Source organism: Lineus longissimus, chromosome 18, assembly GCF_910592395.1.
Source record: "Lineus longissimus chromosome 18, tnLinLong1.2, whole genome shotgun sequence".
NCBI classification, from domain to species: Eukaryota; Metazoa; Nemertea; class Pilidiophora; order Heteronemertea; family Lineidae; genus Lineus; species Lineus longissimus.
In genome coordinates this window covers 15,817,687-15,841,734 of record NC_088325.1, presented here as the reverse complement: position 1 = coordinate 15,841,734, position 24,048 = coordinate 15,817,687, and the positions used below count along the sequence as shown (strand labels likewise).

The window sequence follows — 24,048 nt, the reverse complement described above, 5'->3', positions numbered from 1 at the left end:
GACCACATGGTGTTGTTGTATTAATGTTGTGCTGGTTTTGATGGTCAGGAAAGACAATCTCTCTGAAGCTGGTCGTCATGTGATGGTGAAGAGACTGTAGCTATCGCTAAAAAAAGGTTTAGAATTAGGTTAGTTGCATTTTCATTTCGATTTATTCCGTGCGAGATTTGTTGACAAATTATTGTGAATATCCTGTAGACTGTAGTATATTGGCCAAAACAAGTTGTTTACGATGTAAATGAAGTCATATGTCGATGTGTGTGTTGTAGGTGCTGGTAAAGTAGGCCTACCTGTGTGTATCAAATACCTTTTATTATGATCGCAGTAATGGCGATAAATGTTCTGTCACCCATCATGTTGCATAACCTGCTCATGCTGTGTCATATATTCTGGCCGAAGCTCATCTTTAGATGCTGCTGGTTCGATGTACGGTCCTATTCCTAACACTTGAACACGGGCTAATTACATGTGGCATTCGCTCGGAGACTAATGAGGTGATAGCCTTGACTTGGAGAGGCCGTGGGAGCGGACTCAGCCAAGATATTGTCATTCATGTCAATCATGTTGTGGTATTGTTGGGGCCTGGGCACCGTGGGGTGTTCCACGGATACTCCCGAGTATTCCTGAAGAAGATAGCACACAAACACGGATGTGTACCGAGTCACAATCGCGTTTATTTCATGAATATAATAGAAGACATGGTCATCACATCAGCTTCACTCCAACATTCTCTTGAGTGGCTCTCTCCTGACCTAATTCTCAATGGGTCACGTGGCCGTCATGACGCATGTGCTGACGGGTGGCGCTCATCACTATACATGTACAACAGTATTGAAGATCTTTGGTCTCAATCGAACCACTAGCTTTCTGTCACCTTGCTTCCTTGCTTACAGAAGGAACGGGTGGCCCTGGCTTCAAGTCTGTCAATCATTTTGACGTATTGAAGATCTTAGGTCGCGATAACACCATAGTTTAATTACAAAGTTCCAAGTACTCAATTATTGAGATCGCCAAGCTAGTTTGGCAATTTCAGCTGGATTAATCCACCTGGTCAATTCTGCTTAATTAACCTGATTCAGTGATTGGCAACTACAAAGTCTACAATGTTAGAGTAAACACTGTACGGGCTCACAGAGAGAGAGGTCCCAACTGATAGTAGTTAGACCAACCCTCTGTCTTTTGCAAACCTCGTTTATTCCATTGTACAAAATATAGTTAATTACATACAATGTCATGTAGTTGGTAATGTCATTGACTGGTGCCCAGGCCTTCCTGCGATGCTCTCTCATTACCCGTGCTAATCATAGGCACAATGATAAGTAGTTACACTGCAAGGTCCAACAGTGATTGACACTGTATTGTTCTCACAATAGTACATTGTTACAAATAGTAAGTAGCTTGATGAGTTGACCTATATACAACTGATTGGAATTTAGGCCTTCCAGTATGATCACGGATTGAATGATATTCTGTGATAATCGACATTACATTGTCGCGTTTGTTCTAAGAGAAGGTTTGTTTGAGCTGATGCACGTGGGATTACAGGTAAGTTCGTCTGTTAACTGAGTGATACATATCTGTAATTTAGCTGTTCCACCATCCACTGAGTTTGAAAATGACTTTGGACAAACATCTTTTTAAATCAGCATCTGAGTGTAAAACTCTTCTAAACGAGGCCGTCGTGGATGTACAGCTCTGTGATCTCCACTCCTTGACATGGGAAGATAAGTAGGCAGCCGATTTGGGGAGTATGTTTGCAGCAGTGTTTGCCTAATTGGTTTCCCTGTGTCTGTCAGAGCTCGTGCCAGTGGAGTGATATTCAAGTTTCAATGCAATTTCTCTCAGCGAGTGAAATTTAAGGTAATCTACCCACATTGCATGAGTGTCATCCATTGGTTAAAAGTCAACTATCGGTTAAGTACACAAGACACCTTTTGATTACCGTTACGTAACATATTTGGACCATTGGTTCTGGTGTACATGTGATCACATTGGTTGATCTGGCCCATAAGAGGAAATGTCGAGCCATTTCCGGCCTCACAATAAAGTGAGCAGTAATCCAGTAATAGAGCTAACTGATCGATTCTAATTGAAAGGTTGTTGAGCTTTGTTTGATTAGTCATTGGATGACTTGATTAATTTGGGTGCCACTCAAACGTTTCTTTTTTTAGATGGGCACCTTTGAAAATATAGATAACCGTTACAGCACCCCCCCCCCACCCATCCCCGCTTCTAATGAAAGATTTGTTTGATCATGGAGGAAACTTCCTTGGTGAGTCTTGCAGTAAATGTGTGCAGTTAAAGAGATATTCTGCTGTGTCCGTCGACAAGAGATCACTGCACTGACTTCCTGCACATAAGGATGGCCCAAAATGAAGATGTTGACCCTTGTTGCCCTAGACTGTTAGTCATCACTTTCGTCTTGCACATGACCTGGAGAGGGTCACCAGGTCAGTAAAATAATAAAATTGATAGAGTGTAATGTACATGTAATCCCCATTCGCCCCCGGATCCACACAATCGACTCTTAGAAAATGAAACTATATCTTTTTAATCTGTTGATGCAGTAAATCATGACGCATTTTACTTTTTGATAATGAATAATCGATTCAACATTCCATGTAATCAGTTGGAATTTCTTTGATATCCCACTCAATATACACGTACTCAATTAAAGGTTTTGTCGGGCGAAAAGATTATTTTGCCTAGATGAGGTAGATGGGGTCTGGTTTAAAGTCGCTTCTCCTCCCAATGGAGTTCTGGAGGCCATCCACGCGATTACAGGACCGTGTCTAGCGGGGTTAGGACTGCTTTCCCCCTGACGCCATGCAGATTTTGGACGGAAAGGGGTGTTCCAATCAAGAAGTATGTTTACCCTCCTCCCCCATGATTAAAAGGTTAATTATAATAGGCCCACCCCCGGCGCTGGTCGATTGTTGGAACGAATTAATTAGATTGTCCTCATGAATGCAATCATGGTATATATTGATCAATTATAATCACAAATGAGTTGTAGAAATATAGGTCATATTGTTTGATAACTAATCTGGCCATTGTCTTCAATGCCTTCGATCAGAGATCATTTATATATATATATATGTGTACTGGGCACTGACATCGCAAAGTGAAGGTTGCCAGTTGTCTTGACATTGGCACAGGCCTGGCTCAAGGACTAACCCTAATTAGTAGCATACTGACAAGGATGAGGTAACATCCAGGACGTGATGTGCTGGGTGAACCGATGTGCTGATATCCGAACAACAACTCCCAGATACCCGTGGAGAATCGTGAGAGGCCGTGGCTTCAGATTGGACACTGGAATGGTTTGTGGGCCCGACCGACCTGGCGGACTGTCCAACCAGCATTGTCTGGCCTCATCTTACACGACTGCCATGACCGTTGTGGATTCAAATGATTATTGACACACCAATTATTAAATACAATGAGTCTCTTCGAGGAGAGATGACCTGATCACCTAAAGAAGAACTTACTTCACATGGAACACTTGACCAGCCATATCATAAAGTTTGTACTCCTTCCAACGATAAAGTAATCTCATTATTTAACAGGGCAGGGTTCTCCACTATGCTTTTTGTCCAGGCGCAGCACCCGGGCAGAATCATCTTCCCCACTTCAGCACCCGGACAAAAAAGTTAGCACCCGGACAGATTCATAGAGTTGGTAATGGTTTTACTGTTATAGCACCCAGACAGATTTTGCTGCCAACCTGGACAGAACTGAAGTGAATTCTCAATTGTGTCAAAATATGGCGACAGCACCCGGCCCAAAAAAATTGTTGGGGAGAACACTGCAGGGGCAATTAAAGTTGTCTTCTTCAGACAATTTCTCTTGGAGAAACAATGCAGTTTAATGGAACAGAGTAATGAAGATGTCGATCCTAGTAGTAGGCCTACAGGGCTAGGTAGGCCACTGTTCTTGTGGTTTAGTCCACCTTCAATGTTGGACCTTTGGTCTCAAGGCCCAGTGAACAGGATTGCTCCCTTGCATCACTCACGGTTCAGGCGAAGGCTATGTTCAAATGCTTCTGTGATGTTGACTTCTCATGAACATTGGCTGTTGGAGGGGCTTTGAGTAATGCTAAGTATAGGCCCTAATTCTTTGGTTTATCCTGAATTGAGCCTTAGTTAGTATATTCAAATTATAGAACAATACATTATATTCGCATAAACTATAACAAGAACATGCGAAGCCAATGACTAGTTATAAGCCCTGTTGGCAGTGGTATTGTTTTATGATTTGATGCAGTAGTTACCGCATGGGCCTTGTCGAGACCAGGGATGTTTTGGTCGTGTCCCTACTGGGGTAATCACCGTTGAATGACAGAAGGAGGTCAGTCTCCCAACACAAGCAAACACCTGGAAGTCACACTAACATTGTCTTTCATAACCATGGCAACATCAACATTAGAGCGTAATGTGCCCTATCTTCTCAGCCAGGTAGAAGCCTAATGTCTTCTGCCTTGAAATGTGATAGTAAAGTATAGCAACTTCAAATGATACATTTTTGTTTCAGTACTGGACTCGCCTGTGATAAGCCTTTTGTTTCAGGTTGAACTTACTATTGCTCAGGTGAAAAAACATCCTGTTTTAGTTGAAGTTCTGTTGTGAGTGGAATGTCTTCTTGCCTTACATTTAATTCCTTTCACCTCTTTTCTTTACAGAATCGACTGCATCTATGCTGAATACCATGCTAGACTATGGAAATGGCCCTGGTATTTTGCCTTATGCAAACTAAGGGGAGGCTGAGGAACACCTAGACAATCACAGTTCATGGGACATAGCAAGCAAGGATTAGGTGCCAAGCAAAGGAGAGCTTCCAGCTTTTGAAGCAACAATAGCATTTACTGCACCATTTAATACAACTGGTGGTAATCTACACCAGACCATTGCTCAACTAGTTTGGTGGTAACATTCCAGCACAGCTTCCATCAGAGTGGATTATAGTGTTATAAGCTGTTAAGCTATAGTTGACTTGATCATGGGGAAGAAACAACGACATGAATCGGGAGAATCTGGAGCTTCTGCAGATGATGAAACAAACCTTATCCCTTCACCCCCGGATGGAGGGTGGGGTTGGGTGATTGTCTTCTCATCGCTCATGTGCAACATTGTTGTGGATGGAATAGCTTATTCATTCGGAGTGTTCATCATCGAGTTTGTCGACTTTTTCCAGGAGTCGAAAGGAAAGACTGCTTTGATTGGCTCTCTCCTCTGTGGAACGTATCTCTGTACCGGTAAGTCTGAAACCTCTTAGATGCATATTGAGTGCATTTCAGCTTTCGGAAGCTTGTGACTTGTTATATACTTGATGTGATAGCTCTTGACAGTGCAGCCCCAGTCACAAGATTGAACCCATAAGTCAACAGTGGAGACTGGTCACAAGATTGAACCGATCAAGCAAATTCTCACAAAAATTTAATAAATTGTAGCATGATGTTTCTTCTTTTTCATTGCAGGTCCCATTGCAAGTGCCCTCGTAAACAAGTTTGGATGTCGGGCGGTGACCATGGTTGGCAGTGTGATTGGGGCGGGTGCATTCTTTGCATCAACCTTCTCCCCAAACCTTGATGCTCTCATCATACTGTACGGTGTGTGTGGAGGTAAGACAAGAAGAAGGTGATCAACTGATCAGTTCAGAGTAATGCTCACATATACAGCTCTGATTGGTTATAGCAGAGCACCTGTGATTGTCTTTTAAGATCACACTGAGCTGGTGATTGCGTATTGCTCAACACAATGATCTTGGGAATACCAGTACACCCCAGTTGATCAGTTTAATAGATTCTCGGGCAGGAAATGGCTGATCAAAAGCACTCCTTTTCCTGAGAAATCAAAAACGAGGACACAGTCAGTCTGGACCCTGGTGGTGGGAGGGGCATACCCATACAACCCCATTTGACTAGTTTGTATACATGAGGAATCAGATGACTGCAAGCTACTGGTACTTCAACCTTTGGTCACCTGGCATTGACAGGAAACCCTATTGCAACATTCCCACAACAACTCCAAGAACTATTTTGTGGTGTATTTGATGTTGTTGCTCTTGCCACTGATTTGACTTTTATGATGGTAATGGTTCTGTCTGGGCAATACATACCATGCTGAAACTGATGACATAATGTGATATTGACCGTACTAGATGATAACCACATGTTCTTCTGGCTAAGTTCATCATCTTTTTGTTTTACTTTTCAGGTTTTGGTTTTGGTCTCATCTACCTGCCTTCAATTGTCAGTGTTGGATACTACTTCGAGAGAAAGCGTGCAGTCGCTACTGGTATTGCCGTTGCTGGGTCTGGCGTTGGCACTTTCATATTCGCCCCATTCAGCAAGTTCCTCCTTGATGTGTATGACTGGAAGAATGCCCTTTGGATCATGTCGGGTATCATTCTGAACTGCTTGGTATTTGGTGCTCTCATGCGGCCATTGGAAGCAAAGAGACCGAGCAAGAAGCCACGACAGAAAACCCTGATAGATCGTATGAAGGAGAAGAACCGTAAACGCCAGGAATCTGAGGTTATGGAGGCAACTGCCATCTTGGATAAACTTCAAGAGGCAAAACTAGCCCGACAACGTCAGTTACATGAGGATTCTGAGTCTGAGGCAAGCATTGCCATGCACAGTACGAGAATCGACCAGGATGGTGATATTGACCCAAGGGTAATTGCCAGCATCAGTCGCCAGAACAGCATTGCTCAAAGACAGATGAGCCTACAGAGTGGAGACAGTGAGAACTCTCCTGGGAGCACCTTACCAAGGATCGTGATTGAAAATGAGGAAGGTGATGAAGTAAATGCTGCCACGGAGCTTGAACCACTCAATAAAGAAGACAATGACGTACCCAAGGGTAAGCGAATGCGGACCTATTCAACACCCCCAGCAACTGGAAACAGCCTCCTCCCAACTAATGGGCAGTCAAATGGCTACGATCATCCCAGATCAATGATCAAAAGTGAAGGCAATATAAATCAAAGGCAGAATGCCATCATGAAGTTTGGGAGTGAGGTTTGGTCGAATATGGTGCGGAGGAAGGCGCCATCTCAAGAGATCAAGAAAGAGGATTACGCCAAGCCCATGTACCGTCGCGATATCTTCTATAGCGGCAGTATAATGAACTTTCACCAGTTCCGCTCCCAGCCAGACGTGATGAGTTATGTGACCAGCATTACAGCTATTCCTCATGATCAACCTGAAGAGGGCACGTGTAGTTGTGTTGATGTTGTCTGTCCGTGCCTGCCAAAGACGGCCACAGACACCTTACGAGAGATGATGGACTGTTCTCTATTTGGAAACTATGCTTTCTTGCTCATCTGTTTTGGCAATGTGATCGGGATGGCGGGATTCTACGTACCATTCGTCTATCTCGCTGACCGAGCAATCTCACTAGGAATCGAACCAGGCCAAGCTGCCCTGCTGCTCTCGATCATTGGTAAGTGACCAACTGCACATCTACAACATGATTCTCATAATAAGCAAACTATTACACGCGTCATGTTGCCAGGTTGAGGTTGGCCAACTATTCAGACCTTGAATTGCAATGAAAATCAAATAGAATTGAATATTAAACAAGCAATGCTTAACAGATGTCCCACCTCAGTGGGACATTATCGAGAAGACAAAAGAATATCAGCTTATTGTGAAACATGTCTTTGTCATTCAAAAAGGACCATGGCATGGCTATTCGTGTTCGTAAACAGTGTAAGCCTATTGACACCTTCAGCGCCGAACCACGTAGATCTACATGGCCTAAATTCCCTCTTTGAGCTGGTTATCGGAGTCTCGTGGACTTCATGTAAGAACTACGCCATCTTCAGGGCAAGACTCCTCCTACCAAACGGTCTTCAGGAACTGGAAAGACCGCGTCTTGTCTTTTCAGTTCCTTCCTTGCCCTGAAGATGGCGATGGCGATGGCGTAGTTCTTTCATGAAGTCCATAAGACTGCGATAACCAGCTCCAAGGGGAGGTGGGATTTGGGCCACGTAGGTTCGGCGCTGAAGGTGTTAATGTTTCTCATTCCAGGCATCACAAACACTCTTGGTCGAGTCCTGTCGGGGATCATCGCTAATATTCCTCCAATCAAAGCCCTTCAAGTGAATAATGTCTGCCTGATCATTAGTGGGATCGCTTGTATAGTCAGCCCATTCTGTACGACATATGCCACACTCTGTATATTCGCTGCCGTCTTTGGCCTTTGTATCGGTAAGTGTTTAACTTGATTTCATATCCGATGTCACATACATATCTCCACGACTAGAATAAAGAAACACCCACTGGAAACCTTTGCTCTACGCTGATGTTGATTTCAAATACTGGTCTTATACTGCCCCCCTCGGACAGCCTGGTTCAATTTAACCAAGATATACATGATTTATGAGTGTGCGAGACCGTTGTATACTTCCCTTTCTTCACACCTTACCTTAGCCATTTTCATTTTGCAGCTTCGTATATCTCACTCACTTCAATCATTCTGTGCGACATGCTCGGCCTGGAGAAACTGACGAATGCATTTGGTTTACTCACACTAGCCCGTGGTATATCATCAGGGTTTGGACCACCACTAGCAGGTAAGGCTATTAACAAGCCTGGGGTATGTGGTTAATGCATTTGGTTTACTCACACTAGCCCGTGGTATATCATCAGGGTTTGGACCACCACTAGCAGGTAAGGCTATTGGTTTACTCACACTAGCCCGTGGTATATCATCAGGGTTTGGACCACCACTAGCAGGTAAGGCTATTGGTTTACTCACACTAGCCCGTGGTATATCATCAGGGTTTGGACCACCACTAGCAGGTAAGGCTATTAACAAGCCTGGGGTATGTGGTTAATGCATTTGGTTTGCTCACACTAGCCCGTGGTATATCATCAGGGTTTGGACCACCACTAGCAGGTAAGGCTATTAACAAGCCTGGGGTATGTGGTTAATGCATTTGGTTTACTCACACTAGCCCGTGGTATATCATCAGGGTTTGGACCACCACTAGCAGGTAAGGCTATTAACAAGCCTGGGGTATGTGGTTAATGCATTTGGTTTACTCACACTAGCCCGTGGTATATCATCAGGGTTTGGACCACCACTAGCAGGTAAGGCTATTGGTTTACTCACACTAGCCCGTGGTATATCATCAGGGTTTGGACCACCACTAGCAGGTAAGGCTATTAACAAGCCTGGGGTATGTGGTTAATGCATTTGGTTTACTCACACTAGCCCGTGGTATATCATCAGGGTTTGGACCACCACTAGCAGGTAAGGCTATTAACAAGCCTGGGGTATGTGGTTAATGCATTTGGTTTGCTCACACTAGCCCGTGTATATCATCAGGGTTTGGACCACCACTAGCAGGTAAGGCTATTACAAGCCTGGGGTATGTGGTTAATGCATTTGGTTTACTCACACTAGCCCGTGGTATATCATCAGGGTTTGGACCACCACTAGCAGGTAAGGCTATTAACAAGCCTGGGGTATGTGGTTAATGCATTTGGTTTGCTCACACTAGCCCGTGGTATATCATCAGGGTTTGGACCACCACTAGCAGGTAAGGCTATTAACAAGCCTGGGGTATGTGGTTAATGCATTTGGTTTACTCACACTAGCCCGTGGTATATCATCAGGGTTTGGACCACCACTAGCAGGTAAGGCTATTAACAAGCCTGGGGTATGTGGTTAATGCATTTGGTTTGCTCACACTAGCCCGTGGTATATCATCAGGGTTTGGACCACCACTAGCAGGTAAGGCTATTAACAAGCCTGGGGTATGTGGTTAATGCATTTGGTTTACTCACACTAGCCCGTGGTATATCATCAGGGTTTGGACCACCACTAGCAGGTAAGGCTATTAACAAGCCTGGGGTATGTGGTTAATGCATTTGGTTTGCTCACACTAGCCCGTGGTATATCATCAGGGTTTGGACCACCACTAGCAGGTAAGGCTATTAAACAAGCCTGGGGTATGTGGTTAATGCATTTGGTTTACTCACACTAAGCCCGTGGTATATCATCAGGGTTTGGACCACCACTAGCAGGTAAGGCTATTAACAAGCCTGGGGTATGTGGTTAATGCATTTGGTTTACTCACACTAGCCCGTGGTATATCATCAGGGTTTGGACCACCACTAGCAGGTAAGGCTAACAACAAGCCTGGGGTATGTGGTTAATGCATTTGGTTTACTCACACTAGCCCGTGGTATATCATCAGGGTTTGGACCACCACTAGCAGGTAAGGCTATTAACAAGCCTGGGGTATGTGGTTAATGCATTTGGTTTACTCACACTAGCCCGTGGTATATCATCAGGGTTTGGACCACCACTAGCAGGTAAGGCTATTAACAAGCCTGGGGTATGTGGTTAATGCATTTGGTTTACTCACACTAGCCCGTGGTATATCATCAGGGTTTGGACCACCACTAGCAGGTAAGGCTATTGGTTTACTCACACTAGCCCGTGGTATATCATCAGGGTTTGGACCACCACTAGCAGGTAAGGCTATTGGTTTACTCACACTAGCCCGTGGTATATCATCAGGGTTTGGACCACCACTAGCAGGTAAGGCTATTGGTTTACTCACACTAGCCCGTGGTATATCATCAGGGTTTGGACCACCACTAGCAGGTAAGGCTATTTACAACATCTTAAGACTAGCCCGTGGTATATCATCAGGGTTTGGACCACCACTAGCAGGTAAGGCTATTAACAACATCTTAAGACTAGCCCGTGGTATATCATCAGGGTTTGGACCACCACTAGCAGGTAAGGCTATTAACAACATCTTAAGACTAGCCCGTGGTATATCATCAGGGTTTGGACCACCACTAGCAGGTAAGGCTATTGGTTTACTCACACTAGCCCGTGGTATATCATCAGGGTTTGGACCACCACTAGCAGGTAAGGCTATTAACAACATCTTAAGACTAGCCCGTGGTATATCATCAGGGTTTGGACCACCACTAGCAGGTAAGGCTATTAACAACATCTTAAGACTAGCCCGTGGTATATCATCAGGGTTTGGACCACCACTAGCAGGTAAGGCTATTAACAACATCTTAAGACTAGCCCGTGGTATATCATCAGGGTTTGGACCACCACTAGCAGGTAAGGCTATTAACAACATCTTAAGACTAGCCCGTGGTATATCATCAGGGTTTGGACCACCACTAGCAGGTAAGGCTAACAACAAGCCTGGGGTATGTGGTTAATGCATTTGGTTTACTCACACTAGCCCGTGGTATATCATCAGGGTTTGGACCACCACTAGCAGGTAAGGCTATTAACAAGCCTGGGGTATGTGGTTAATGCACTTGGTTTACTCACACTAGCCCGTGGTATATCATCAGGGTTTGGACCACCACTAGCAGGTAAGGCTATTAACAAGCCTGGGGTATGTGGTTAATGCATTTGGTTTACTCACACTAGCCCGTGGTATATCATCAGGGTTTGGACCACCACTAGCAGGTAAGGCTATTAACAAGCCTGGGGTATGTGGTTAATGCATTTGGTTTACTCACACTAGCCCGTGGTATATCATCAGGGTTTGGACCACCACTAGCAGGTAAGGCTATTAACAAGCCTGGGGTATGTGGTTAATGCATTTGGTTTACTCACACTAGCCCGTGGTATATCATCAGGGTTTGGACCACCACTAGCAGGTAAGGCTATTGGTTTACTCACACTAGCCCGTGGTATATCATCAGGGTTTGGACCACCACTAGCAGGTAAGGCTATTGGTTTACTCACACTAGCCCGTGGTATATCATCAGGGTTTGGACCACCACTAGCAGGTAAGGCTATTAACAAGCCTGGGGTATGTGGTTAATGCATTTGGTTTACTCACACTAGCCCGTGGTATATCATCAGGGTTTGGACCACCACTAGCAGGTAAGGCTATTAACAAGCCTGGGGTATGTGGTTAATGCATTTGGTTTACTCACACTAGCCCGTGGTATATCATCAGGGTTTGGACCACCACTAGCAGGTAAGGCTAACAACAAGCCTGGGGTATGTGGTTAATGCATTTGGTTTACTCACACTAGCCCGTGGTATATCATCAGGGTTTGGACCACCACTAGCAGGTAAGGCTATTAACAAGCCTGGGGTATGTGGTTAATGCATTTGGTTTACTCACACTAGCCCGTGGTATATCATCAGGGTTTGGACCACCACTAGCAGGTAAGGCTATTAACAACATCTTAAGACTAGCCCGTGGTATATCATCAGGGTTTGGACCACCACTAGCAGGTAAGGCTATTAACAACATCTTAAGACTAGCCCGTGGTATATCATCAGGGTTTGGACCACCACTAGCAGGTAAGGCTAACAACAAGCCTGGGGTATGTGGTTAATGCATTTGGTTTACTCACACTAGCCCGTGGTATATCATCAGGGTTTGGACCACCACTAGCAGGTAAGGCTAACAACAAGCCTGGGGTATGTGGTTAATGCATTTGGTTTACTCACACTAGCCCGTGGTATATCATCAGGGTTTGGACCACCACTAGCAGGTAAGGCTATTAACAACATCTTAAGACTAGCCCGTGGTATATCATCAGGGTTTGGACCACCACTAGCAGGTAAGGCTATTAACAACATCTTAAGACTAGCCCGTGGTATATCATCAGGGTTTGGACCACCACTAGCAGGTAAGGCTATTAACAACATCTTAAGACTAGCCCGTGGTATATCATCAGGGTTTGGACCACCACTAGCAGGTAAGGCTATTAACAACATATTAAGACTAGCCCGTGGTATATCATCAGGGTTTGGACCACCACTAGCAGGTAAGGCTATTGACAACATATTAAGACTAGCCCGTGGTATATCATCAGGGTTTGGACCACCACTAGCAGGTAAGGCTATTAACAACATATTAAGACTAGCCTCGGGTATGTGGTTAGACCAGCAAACTGTGGAGTATGTCCTTTAAAACCACATGCCTTCTTTCTCACCAGACATATTTGAATTGCCCTCAGGACAGCCTACTATTGCTGAGGTTTATGAAACACAGATCAACGTATGTGAACCTCAAATAGGCTTTGTTTTGGATGATAAATATTCGATTAGACTGATCTCTTCTCCTTTGATCATCACCCAACCACCTCATTAGCAGCAGATTATTAATCATTGTTTCTTTTCCCTACACAGGTATCGTGTACGACACGACAGGGAGCTATGACGCGTCTTTCTATATGGGCGGAGGTCTGATTATGGGATGTGCTTTACTCCATTGTCTCCTCTGGTTGCCTTGCTTCTCGAAACATATGGACTATAACACGGACGCGCCTCTGGCAGATAAAATGTCGAGCAGTAGCAGTGAGTCAGAGGAGGAGAATGAACCGCAGAGTAACACAGTTGTATGAGGCCTTGCAAGGTCAACGCCTTGGAGACCACAGCCGATCATTGAAATGGATGCGAGACATTCACATGACAGCACATATTGGATTGTGAACACTCAAAGCTTTCTATGACTTTGATGTGTATATTGATTAATTGAAGTTGCTTTATACTCCAGCTTAATATGGTGTTGACCAGTATGTTGGCCTGCAGAGCAAGTTACGATGCCTGATATCACATGTTTACTCATACTCATATCACATCTTTGGGCCGGTTTTTACCCATTAGGGGTAAGTTCAACTTGACATGATCAGACTTTGCATGTTATAAAGATAGGTTTGAGAAAGCACTTGGAGGTCTTGTGACCCTGAACATGTTATAAAGATAGGTTTGCGAGAGCACTTGGATGTGACGTTTTCATTTCACATTTACTTCTGTGATATTAATACAGTGACTGCAAGATGCATCAAATGACATTGAGATAATCTCGGGCGTTTACGAGACATACCCGGTTAGTGCAAAAGCTGCTCAACACTGTTACAGTGTGTTTCACTTTACAGTCTTATTCTAATCTGTCGTATCGACACAGAATGTGGTCAAACCGGCCCACCATTGATGTTGATAGACATGATTGACACTTCAGGATTTATGGGCTTCAAAATGTTGATGAGAATGAATCGGCAGGACTACAAGGACTAAAGATATTTTGTTATTTGATACAGTGAGCTGTATTTTACCACGTGATTGTTTGATTAATGTAGGCCTTTATGATGTATACTATGTTTTAGCAGTGACTGTGTGATGAATATAGGCCTATGAAATGTACAGATCACAAGCGGCAGAATGGTTGTCTTTAAAAAGCCATTTGTGGCTTATTTGTGTATGAAACGAATTGTTTAGATGAATTGATGTCAAATATTGTATCCAGTGATGATGTTGTGGCGGTTATTTTAGTTCAGCAGAATAATAATCATGTATTATATTATGTTCCTGAATAAGAGGATGGGTCGTGTGCTCCATGATGTAAACCGCTAGTTTTTCATCTATGATTTGATACTTGAATAAATGGGAGAGAGTGTGTTATTTCTACAGGATGAATAATGGTCAATTAGCTGTGATTTTAACTGCTGACGTCGTTGGTGCATTGGCCATGAGCTCATTCAAAACGTGAGCAAATGAGTGAAAATGACATATGGAGAATCTTTATAGGTGGGTGGTTTTGTTTATTGTGTGTGATTTTTATGACACTGTGAAGTGTGAACTGTTAATCTTGACTGAATATGTGCGATGTAAGTTTGTTGACGGGTTACTCTACAAATGGAAACTTTGCTTATTTTGGCTGGTACAGTGAGGTGAGCTGTTCAAGAGCTGGTACAGTGAGGTGAGCTGTTCAAGAGCTTTTACAGCAGTACCGGCTACTCCACCAAAACAACTTTTATCATCATTTTTACCAAGTACATGTATGTGTAAAGATCATTATACATACTTGTTTTTACATATACATGTTCATAATCAGGAGGTGTCCACATGTATCTCACAGTCAAAAAAAGATTGTTGTAAGTCTAATAAGATACCTGATTGCATGTAGAGCATATTTCTTGCTTTATAACTTTCCATCTTAGTTATATCCCTTATAAGCCTTATGCATCCATTTTTCTGATTGTGGAACATGTTCTTGGACCACTCCTCATTCATTACTGATCTAGTCTCTGGTGTGACCAGCGAATATGAATAATAATGCAACAGGGATTTAGGAAGCCAGGGTTGTAATCAAACTGCCTTGTTATACATTTCAGCTATTATCAAAGAGGGACTGTAGGCAATAGCTTGGAGGGTGTGTGTGTCGAATACTCGCTTTAGAGAACTGAATCTGGTTCCCAATACAAGGGAAAACAGTGCCAAGACACTGTGCGATAAGAGAGACACCTGTCAGCTGCTAGGTATAACTAAACCTAGTCCATGAACAGGCTACTGACCTTTGGATGGGGAATGGTCTTTTCTGTGACTCTGGGGTGGGCCAAATATTGCTGTTGAGATTCAGGAAATCCACCCTATTTCACTTTGGATTGGATTGTTGGGGTCTGGAAATGTTGCGTATTGGAGATTGGCATTCAAGATTTTTTTTTATGTGGTAAACCTTCTTTACAGAAGGTGGTTGTAGTTTCTTTGAAATATCAGTTGGGCACTGAATGTTTGGATATTTCATGGTCTGTGCAATAACTGTGTAACTGAAGCCAGCAGAATATAACACAGGTGAAAGTACCATGCAGGTTAGCCTCCTCTAGAAACCTGATTTTATACATTCTTATTACAATCATTCATATTATCACCCAGTTTTGAATAAAATGATTACTGTAAGACCAAAACCATTGTTTGAAGTTTTTAATGTGCGAGGGTGTTCTCACCAAGGTGTCATACATGTAGAAGAGGTTTTAAAATGCAAGATACTGTGAAGTGAACATTCCTTGAAACTGTCTCGAGGACAATATCATGGCGCAATGTGGTAGTCGAGAACCAAGAATCCAAAAATTCGAATCCCTGTATGACTATCGCAAGCATTCCTGAGCAGACTATCTTGTGAGTTTTAATACAACATGTAGATGGCATCACAGTATTTTTTAAGCCAAAACTGATCTTAAACTTGCGAGATATACAAGCACTTGAAATAAATCCCTTGGCATTCTGTAATCTGAAATTCTCTCCATTGTTTTGAATCTCTCAATCAGAATACCAACATTGTAAGTCTTCTCCCGAAATCCCGGATTTGGAGCAGAACTGTTTTTGACGTTTCATGCGATCTTTGCCACATTGAAATGTACAATGGAAAATCTCACGAATACATTTAATCATGATAGCGCACCAGAGTAATGTCGAAAACATGATAAGTAATCAGTGATCTTGATAGCAGCAACACCAGAACATGCACTGGAATATATAATGCACATAAATCTAAAGATTTCAGTAAAGGTCCCGACATAAAGGGAGACTATTGTTGGGAGGCCCAGTTTCTCTAAAGCACAATCTTCATGTCATCCCTGAAAGTAACGTATCCTCAAGATAATTTCCTTTAGCTTATCCCATTAACAATTTTCATGTTAAAGACTAACGACTCCATTAAATATAACATGGTCACCGAGCCCAGGCATGGCTGATTGAAGTTACACACCTCACCAGCTTAGTCCCCGGACAATTCGTCCCTAGGACTTTTCGTGCAATAATAGTACATGGGTCACACTCAGAAATGAATAAATATTGAACTGGTGAAAATATGAAAAAACTAATTTTTGGGGACGAAATGTCCTAGGGACGAAATGTCCTGTTACCAAGTTTCATATCCCAGTCTGTTGTTTGTGTCGTTTCTCCCTAAGAATACAACATTACCGCATAAAAAGCGGCCGTATCTGTGAAGAACCCCAACTCTTGGGAAAGCCAGTAGGCCTCGTTGGCAGTTACTGCCACAAATTCACTGGAAGATCACATATCAATCATAGAAAGTACCATATATTCCTGATGACTGAATGCAGTTCAAACACTGGTTAGTTCCTGGTCATCGTTATTCATATTGTTCAACTTGTTAATTTCCCACTGCGAGATGCGCCGAAGAGGGAAACAGATCAGCCCGGCAAGGGCAAGCGTGGCTCCAGCGAAATAGAACGATATGTCATAGTCGCCTGTAGTATCGAATAGAGAGCCTAAAACATGGAAAAGATCAATGAACATGGGTACTGTAGGGGCGAGTGTGACACCAGCTAAGTACAGTGATATGTTGGCTGTTGCCCGTATCTCCTGTTGGAACTTATCAATCATGCTTTGTCTTAGTTTGATGAGGTCCTCGGAGATCAAAACCTAAATATTTTGGCTACCAGCTATTGGAGCCCCTTAAAACTCGTCAACCAACAAAGATCTAATCCCAATACCTACCAGCTATTGGAGCCCCTATAAATGATGACAAAGATCTAACCCCTATACCTACCAGCTATTGGAGCCCCTATAAATGATGACAAACCCTGGCACATCGTGACAAGTCCGAATGCATTTGTCAACCGTTGAAGACCCATCAGCTCAACCATAATGATTGAACGTAAAGAGACAAACGCAGCTGAAACAAAGTAATAAATAGGTTCACCGACGATCGAGCAGACATGAGGTAAAACTAACCTTGAGCACTATTGAACACTAGATGTTTTGCCTTTTACAAGTTCATTTTGTGAGTTGGGGTGGCTAAATTGTTATGGTTTCCAACTCTCAATACAATGATCGTGGGTTTGAACCAGCTCTTCGCTTGTCAACATCAAGCGAGTGCTTTATCTGGATCACCCAGCTCCTTGATACCCCTAGTGCCAATGTAAGACCTTTGAGAGCGAGAGACATTGTTGACCACTATTGAGACAGACTGGTCAGTCTTAGCACTAAGAAAATAGGCCTACAGGTTTACTCTTTGTTGATAGTCTTCAGCATAACTGTCCTCCAAACATATAATCGCCTATCAATGATAAACCACTTGACCATCAACAACACGATGTCTGCATGTGATTTGTAAAGAGAGACCAAATTCCAGGTTGATTACAATATCATCAAATCCACAGCCCACACAGGTTGTAATCAGCCTAGTCATGGTGACACCTGGACTCCAACATCAGTGGCAGTGTCCCAACAACTGTCACTCTTATAAAGACAAATAGCTCGGACTCCATACCTAGAAAAGGATTATTCATGACTCGGGTGAAGTTTAATGATCACCACAGCCCATGAATCAAATTAACCTGAATCAATTTCTTTCTAAGGCCAAGCATAATTAGACATTGGAAGGATTGAGCAGGCCATTTTCAGCCAATAATTGGAACTCACTGGCACACTTTCATCATCCAAGCATTATGTACTTTATCAATTCATTTACACACAAACAACTCTCCAATAGCCCTATCCAATTTTTAAGCTGCATTGTTGTTATTCATTATTGGTCCCATGATTACCCTAGATGACAATAAATCTAGGACAAGCTGCAGATCTATTCAGGAACAACTCACTTATGACTGATTTATCAGACATTTATTTATTGACATTGTAGTGGTGGTATGTATTTTGTTTGTATCTTCTTGAGTTACCTATACACGACTTACCTATACACATGCCAAATACCACACTGTACACTGCTAGTAATGTATAATTAAAACAAAATGGCACCAACATAGTACAGATCCCTCCTGCAACATAAAAACAGAAAACATGAGATGAATATATCAATACATTGTACATAAAAGGAAGCTTTAGTTTATTCAATGTCCCAGCTGATCGCCATCGCTTACATGTTAATTATCATCCAAGTGTTTTATTATTTATGATTTACTTTAGTTTATTCAATGTCCCAGCTGATCGCCATCGCTTACATGTTAATTATCATCCAAGTGTTTTATTATTTATGATTTACTTTAGTTTATTCAATGTCCCAGCTGATCGCCATCGCTTACATGTTAATTATCATCCAAGTGTTTTATTGCCTTTATAGACACATTATGCAAAATTTCTGCATTCATAACTTATAGAGACAAATATGATTTACTATCGCTTTTCACACATGCTTGAAATTGAGATGGCTGGACAAATTGCAGAGTAGGCTATCAAACCACTTTAATGGTGAAAATATCTGATGCCAATTGGAGCAAACTCATTGTTAATGTCCCGTGGCTGCCCCAATCAATCTATAGATATGCATAAGAATATTGAGTGCCTATGCCCCCCCCCCCCCCCCGTCCACTGTGAAGAGACAATAAGCACCTACCTATTAATAAAGCTGTGTTATTGATGATGAGAGCATCAGCCCAAGGCCGATCAGCTAACCAGCCCGAGAACACCCTTGCCACGGTGTTAGCGATGCCTAATATAGACAAGAGGAATGCTGCCTCATTCTTGTGAATGCCCATCTTCAGGGAGTGGTCAGGCAGAAACATGAACGGCACAAAGAAACCTGTAAGTGGACAATCAATGGTCAATATGATATCCATGACCTTGTTACCCTTGACACTAGGGGTTTTAGGGGAGTCCATACACCACCTTTACTGGCCAAGAGCAAGAGGTCTTGGCTTGGCCTGGCATCCACCAGTAACTGTCCAATGGGAAGGGGTCTTGGCTGGGGCTGGCATCCACCAGTAACTGTTGTCCAATGAGAAGGGGTCTTGGCTAGGACTGGCATCCAACAGTAACTGTCCAATGAGAAGGGGTCTTGGCTAGGACTGGCATCCAACAGTAACTGTCCAATGAGAAGGGGTACTGGCTTGGGCTGGCATCCACCAGGTACTGTCCAATGAGAAGGGGTACTGGCTAGGGCTGGCATCCACCAGTAACTGGCGTCCAATGAGAAGGGGTCTTGGCTTGGGCTGGCATCCACCGGTAACTGTCCAGTGAGTTGAAATCTCTGTTCATCTCGTTTAAAGAGGCTCCTAAAGAGACCATCACTTACCTATCATACAGAGGAAACAAGATAGACCATACACAATGAACGTGGGGCTCCTCAAGAGGCTGAAATCCATCATGTTCCCCATCACGTTACGCATTGCTCCACAACAGCGCTCAGTATGAGGCCTATCACCAACAGCCCCAGGCTCAGGCTTTGTATCACAGCTTGAAGTTGGAATGGATGTAATACTCCGAATGTACGAATCCATGTCCTTCTGCACTGCAAACTCTGGCAAATTCTTCACACTTCCCGCATAAAAGATATCTTTTCTGTAAAGAGGACGCTGCATGTCTTGTTTGATGCGCTCGACATTTGTACTTTTGTTTGCACTGTTCACCCAGATTTGATCACAACTCAAATGGCAAGTAGGTGCTGTTTCAGGTGTTAATGTGCGTGGACCCTCAGAGATGGTCCTTTTGCGACACACATCAGTGGAATTCATATTACCGACAGAGCAGAACAATTTTTGGTCAGGCCGCACATGGGTTTTCAACAATTCCAATTGCTTATTTTTTGGTAAATAAGCACCTGTATCACTTTTGCGAGTGTCAGTCCCAGCTTGGCCATCACTCTGCCCAAATTTTCCATTTTCATGAGTCGTCACCGACACTTTGGGACTAGAATCAATTTGTAGCAGCTGCTCAGTTTCTTCTTTCTCAATCGCTACCGTACCATCTGCTGTTAGGGAGGGTGATATGGGTACCTGTGATGGTGACAATGGTCTGAATAATGCTCCCAGTATAACACCATTTAAAACCACACCAGATATAATCCACGTCGCACCTTGCCAATTATAAACATCTAAAAGTTTCTGAGAAAGAGGCGCAAATATGAATGTGCCGATCCCCGAGCCACAAACAGCTACACCAGTAGCTAACGCCCTCCTCTTCTCAAAGTAGAAACCAACCATTACAATCGCTGGTAAGTAGAGAAGTCCGAAGCCAAGACCTGAAACGAAAAGGAACACTTGTAATGGTGGCTCACCAAAACTGAAAAATCTGTGACTGCAGAAACATCTCACTGGTACAAAGCTTAAGGGAAACCCCAACTGGAATATCCATTACAATAGAGTAGGTGGTTACAAGAGTGCAGGATGACCCTTTTGGGAACCCTGAGAGGGTCACATACGATACGTACCCCCAACAGCTCCATATAGGATAATAAGGACAGTGATATTCGGTGACCAGGTACTAACGAAGAAGCCAACGGCTGCCACGATGCTGCCTGATATAGCGACACGTCGACATCCATACTTGTTGGCCAATGCACCAACAATAGGGCCTGTAAAAGAACAAGAGGCACTTACTATTAGTGTATCAGGTTACTGAGCAAGGGTTATACATGCATGTATCAGGTTGCTATGCAAGAGGTTCAGGTTGCTAAGCAACAATCATAAAAATGGTCCAGGTATCTAAATAAATCAATACAATCCTTAGAGCTTTATATCCAGTCATGACTGTCAAACATGTCAAACGTAATGGTGATTAAGGTACAAAACAAGCCACAACAGAAACTCTTCATTGTTTTCATCAATCCACTGAGACCATCCATGATAAGATTTAAATCAAAACCAAAATAACCTGCCACAACTAGGTAGCCACAACTGACAAAAGATTCGGAAGACCACTACTGGTAGTTGGATCTCACAAAAAGGCAGGCACCAACATAAATATTCACATCCATCCTGTGCTAGCGCTGTCTTAGAGTTAGAATCAATCAGGTGACTTGCGCAATGTCTGTGTTCCGCTCACTCTATGTGATAGGCCTATGTGATATTGACTAGGCTATAATACATCTGTCTGTTTACCTGGACAGTAAACCCACAATCAGCAGACCATAACAGCACACAGCAAAGACTTGGCCTAAAACCAATATGATACTTTGAAAACTCACCTATGGAGAGGTACATTCCATTGAGTGTGGAGCCAACCCATGATGTGGTCATCTTGCTTTCACCATAATAATCCAAGAACTCCAGTAGAAAGATTCCAAACGAGAAACACACACCGTCGACGATGACGCTCGCCATAAACGAGGCGAACATGATTACCCAACCCCATCCTCCATCCGGGGGCGTCGGTGGTCCCAATCGTGTCTCCTCATTCTCAGCAGGGCAGGAATTGTTTTTATTCTGTTTGCCGTTTTTGGTCATTCTGTAAAGACAATTAGCGTTTGACAAAGGATTGCACTCGGAGCACAGACAATTCGCTCACCGAGTCTCTAGTTCAAGCTCTCTCCGAGGACATTGGTTTTCTGAGTGCGTTTTCCGGTCATGACCTAGTAATATCATGGCACCATGATGGTTCCGAGGAAGTCTGATTCACTGGTAGTAATCTCCGAGTGATTGTAAACGGGAGGCTTATGGACCTTAGCCTGAACGCATTGATAAAGTGACCTGATCAGTTCTGATAGTGACACACTGTCTGCACGAGACCTAAGACCAGATAGTAGACGGAGAAGACCAGTGAATAGGCCTACATTGGCCGAACATATAACAGCCAATAAGCATCATCCGACAAAACACACACACACAGTACATCATTCACTCACAACATCACTTTCACTGACCAATAATAGCGAGAATTAGCATTGACGCTCGCCACTGATGAAACACTGTCATAATGCCAGGAAGGCGTCTTAAGTCGAATACGCGCATAAACCGTTAATATCGAAGTCGTATTCCTATTCGCGCCGATTTCTTACGAATAGGAAATACGACATCAATATTCACTATTTAAGAGCAAAATAGATGAAAGACACTGATTCCTTTCCCTACGTGTGATGGTTTTCCAGGAGTGGAAACCATCCATCAAAGCTTAGAGTCTAAGATCAAACCATTTAAATCACGGTTGTCCATTGGTTGCTGCTATTAGCTCTCGGAGTTTCAGTCGGAGTGGGAGAATGGTGCTAATCCTCGTGACACTGGCCTACATGCAAAAGCAGGATGGGAAAATGCCGGCCTCCCAGGCGCAGCGCACATGTACTGCCACAGCCAGGAATCCCATTGGGCCACAAGAGATAATATTACCGGGGAAATTTCCCCTCATTATAGCCTTCACGGAACTCTCTAGAGGCCCTAGTAAAAAAACAATACCTATCAAATGGCTTTATCCATCTCAAAATAAGACAACGAAAACAAGTATTTATTGGCCTATAACCTAACACAATCAACAATAGGCCTTCAATCGGCTGCAACTATCATTGTCAAGGTGACACACACACACTTGCATACATTGTATCAAGATGTTGAAAATCAGCTGATCGCGGCGGGCATCGCTAATGATTAGCCTACCTTGCAGCAAACCGAAGCGATTATTCCAAGGCTTCTGGTGTAAGGTCGTATCCCTCCCTCACTATCGTTATCCAATGTTATAGAGATAATGATATGAGCATCCACATGCTATAAGAACACCACCACGACTAAAACGAAAGGCCAAAAGGGCAGTAACTGACAGGACGACATGCGTTCTTCGCCACCGAGAGAAACGCAGGGAGATTAGGAAATGAGTTTAGCTGAAGCAGCGCATCGCGTTAGTCTAATAAAAATATTTGAATTTGAATTTCATCGTAATGTGAAGAACGAGGTCGGTCCACTGCGTCCGAGGTGTACACCGATGGTGCCGATGGCTTATATAGGTTTAGTCACCGGGTCACCGCCACTAGGTCAGCATGAGCGCAGTGCCAATTGGGAAGTGGCACGCCATGTGTACTCTAAGGGCACACATGGCTTGAAAAGTGAAAGTCAAAACTCTGGTTGTGACCAGGAGGTGTTGTGACACATGCTTTACAGGGTGCCTATAGGGGCAGAAAGGTCATGAGGTGGACACTTCAGAGTCCCTGTTTTTGCCAGGTCACGAGGTAGCCAGCGCCTGTCTCATGATCCGATTGCCCCACACTGCCATCTGACGGCAGTGAGAGTAACCAAGCCCGTAGTGTTCCAAGCTATGTCCAGCCCATTGTTCAGGCTTGGCTGCACATTATCAACTGTCAATTGCGACGATGTCCTTCCGTACTATCACTAAAAGTTGGGTTGTGCAAGAACGCATCCCACATCAACTGACAGAGTGCCGAACACTTGGTCATCAAGCAACACGAGGTTGTGATAATTGTCCCTTACTTACCAATATTATACCTAGCCAACTCACTAATGCTGTCCTTAGTTGAGAGGTGTCCCATTTACAGATGTTGAATTCAATGGAAATGACCAGAATGCAAGTACTCTGCATGTATATTATAGTGATTAGCAGGCTG

At 43.5% G+C, this 24,048-nt stretch overlaps 2 protein-coding genes across 6 annotated transcripts in view; one reads left to right on the top strand and one right to left on the bottom strand.

Moving 5' to 3' along the window:
- Window positions 1-15,709, top strand: part of LOC135502192 (monocarboxylate transporter 12-like) — an 18,016-nt gene extending 2,307 nt beyond the window's left edge. The window contains exons 1-7 of one of the 3 annotated variants that reach the window (XM_064794818.1): window positions 15-128; window positions 4,682-5,254; window positions 5,477-5,620; window positions 6,216-7,448; window positions 8,039-8,218; window positions 8,458-8,583; window positions 13,155-15,709. In XM_064794818.1, coding sequence (XP_064650888.1) covers window positions 4,999-5,254; window positions 5,477-5,620; window positions 6,216-7,448; window positions 8,039-8,218; window positions 8,458-8,583; window positions 13,155-13,369 — 2,154 coding nt within the window. In that variant the 5' untranslated portion in view covers window positions 15-128; window positions 4,682-4,998 and the 3' untranslated portion in view covers window positions 13,370-15,709. Of the gene's footprint in view, window positions 1-14; window positions 129-1,439; window positions 1,546-4,681; window positions 5,255-5,476; window positions 5,621-6,215; window positions 7,449-8,038; window positions 8,219-8,457; window positions 8,584-13,154 lie in introns of those variants that run through there. The other 2 variants (XM_064794819.1, XM_064794817.1) reach the window with 2 other exon arrangements.
- Window positions 15,709-24,048, bottom strand: LOC135502194 (monocarboxylate transporter 13-like). Of its 3 annotated transcripts, none has more exons than XM_064794820.1 (8): window positions 23,090-24,048; window positions 21,691-21,950; window positions 20,935-21,078; window positions 19,801-20,745; window positions 19,123-19,308; window positions 18,464-18,547; window positions 17,317-17,442; window positions 15,709-17,035 (listed from the first exon to the last, which is right to left on the bottom strand). In XM_064794820.1, exons 2-8 carry the CDS (start codon window positions 21,947-21,949, stop codon window positions 16,869-16,871), a joined length of 1,911 nt encoding a protein of 636 aa, XP_064650890.1. In that variant the 5' UTR covers window position 21,950; window positions 23,090-24,048; the 3' UTR covers window positions 15,709-16,868. The 3 variants fall into 3 exon arrangements, with proteins under 3 accessions (XP_064650890.1, XP_064650891.1, XP_064650892.1); XM_064794821.1 differs by lacking the exon at window positions 23,090-24,048 and adding an exon at window positions 22,633-22,745; XM_064794822.1 differs by lacking the exons at window positions 21,691-21,950; window positions 23,090-24,048 and adding an exon at window positions 21,378-21,412.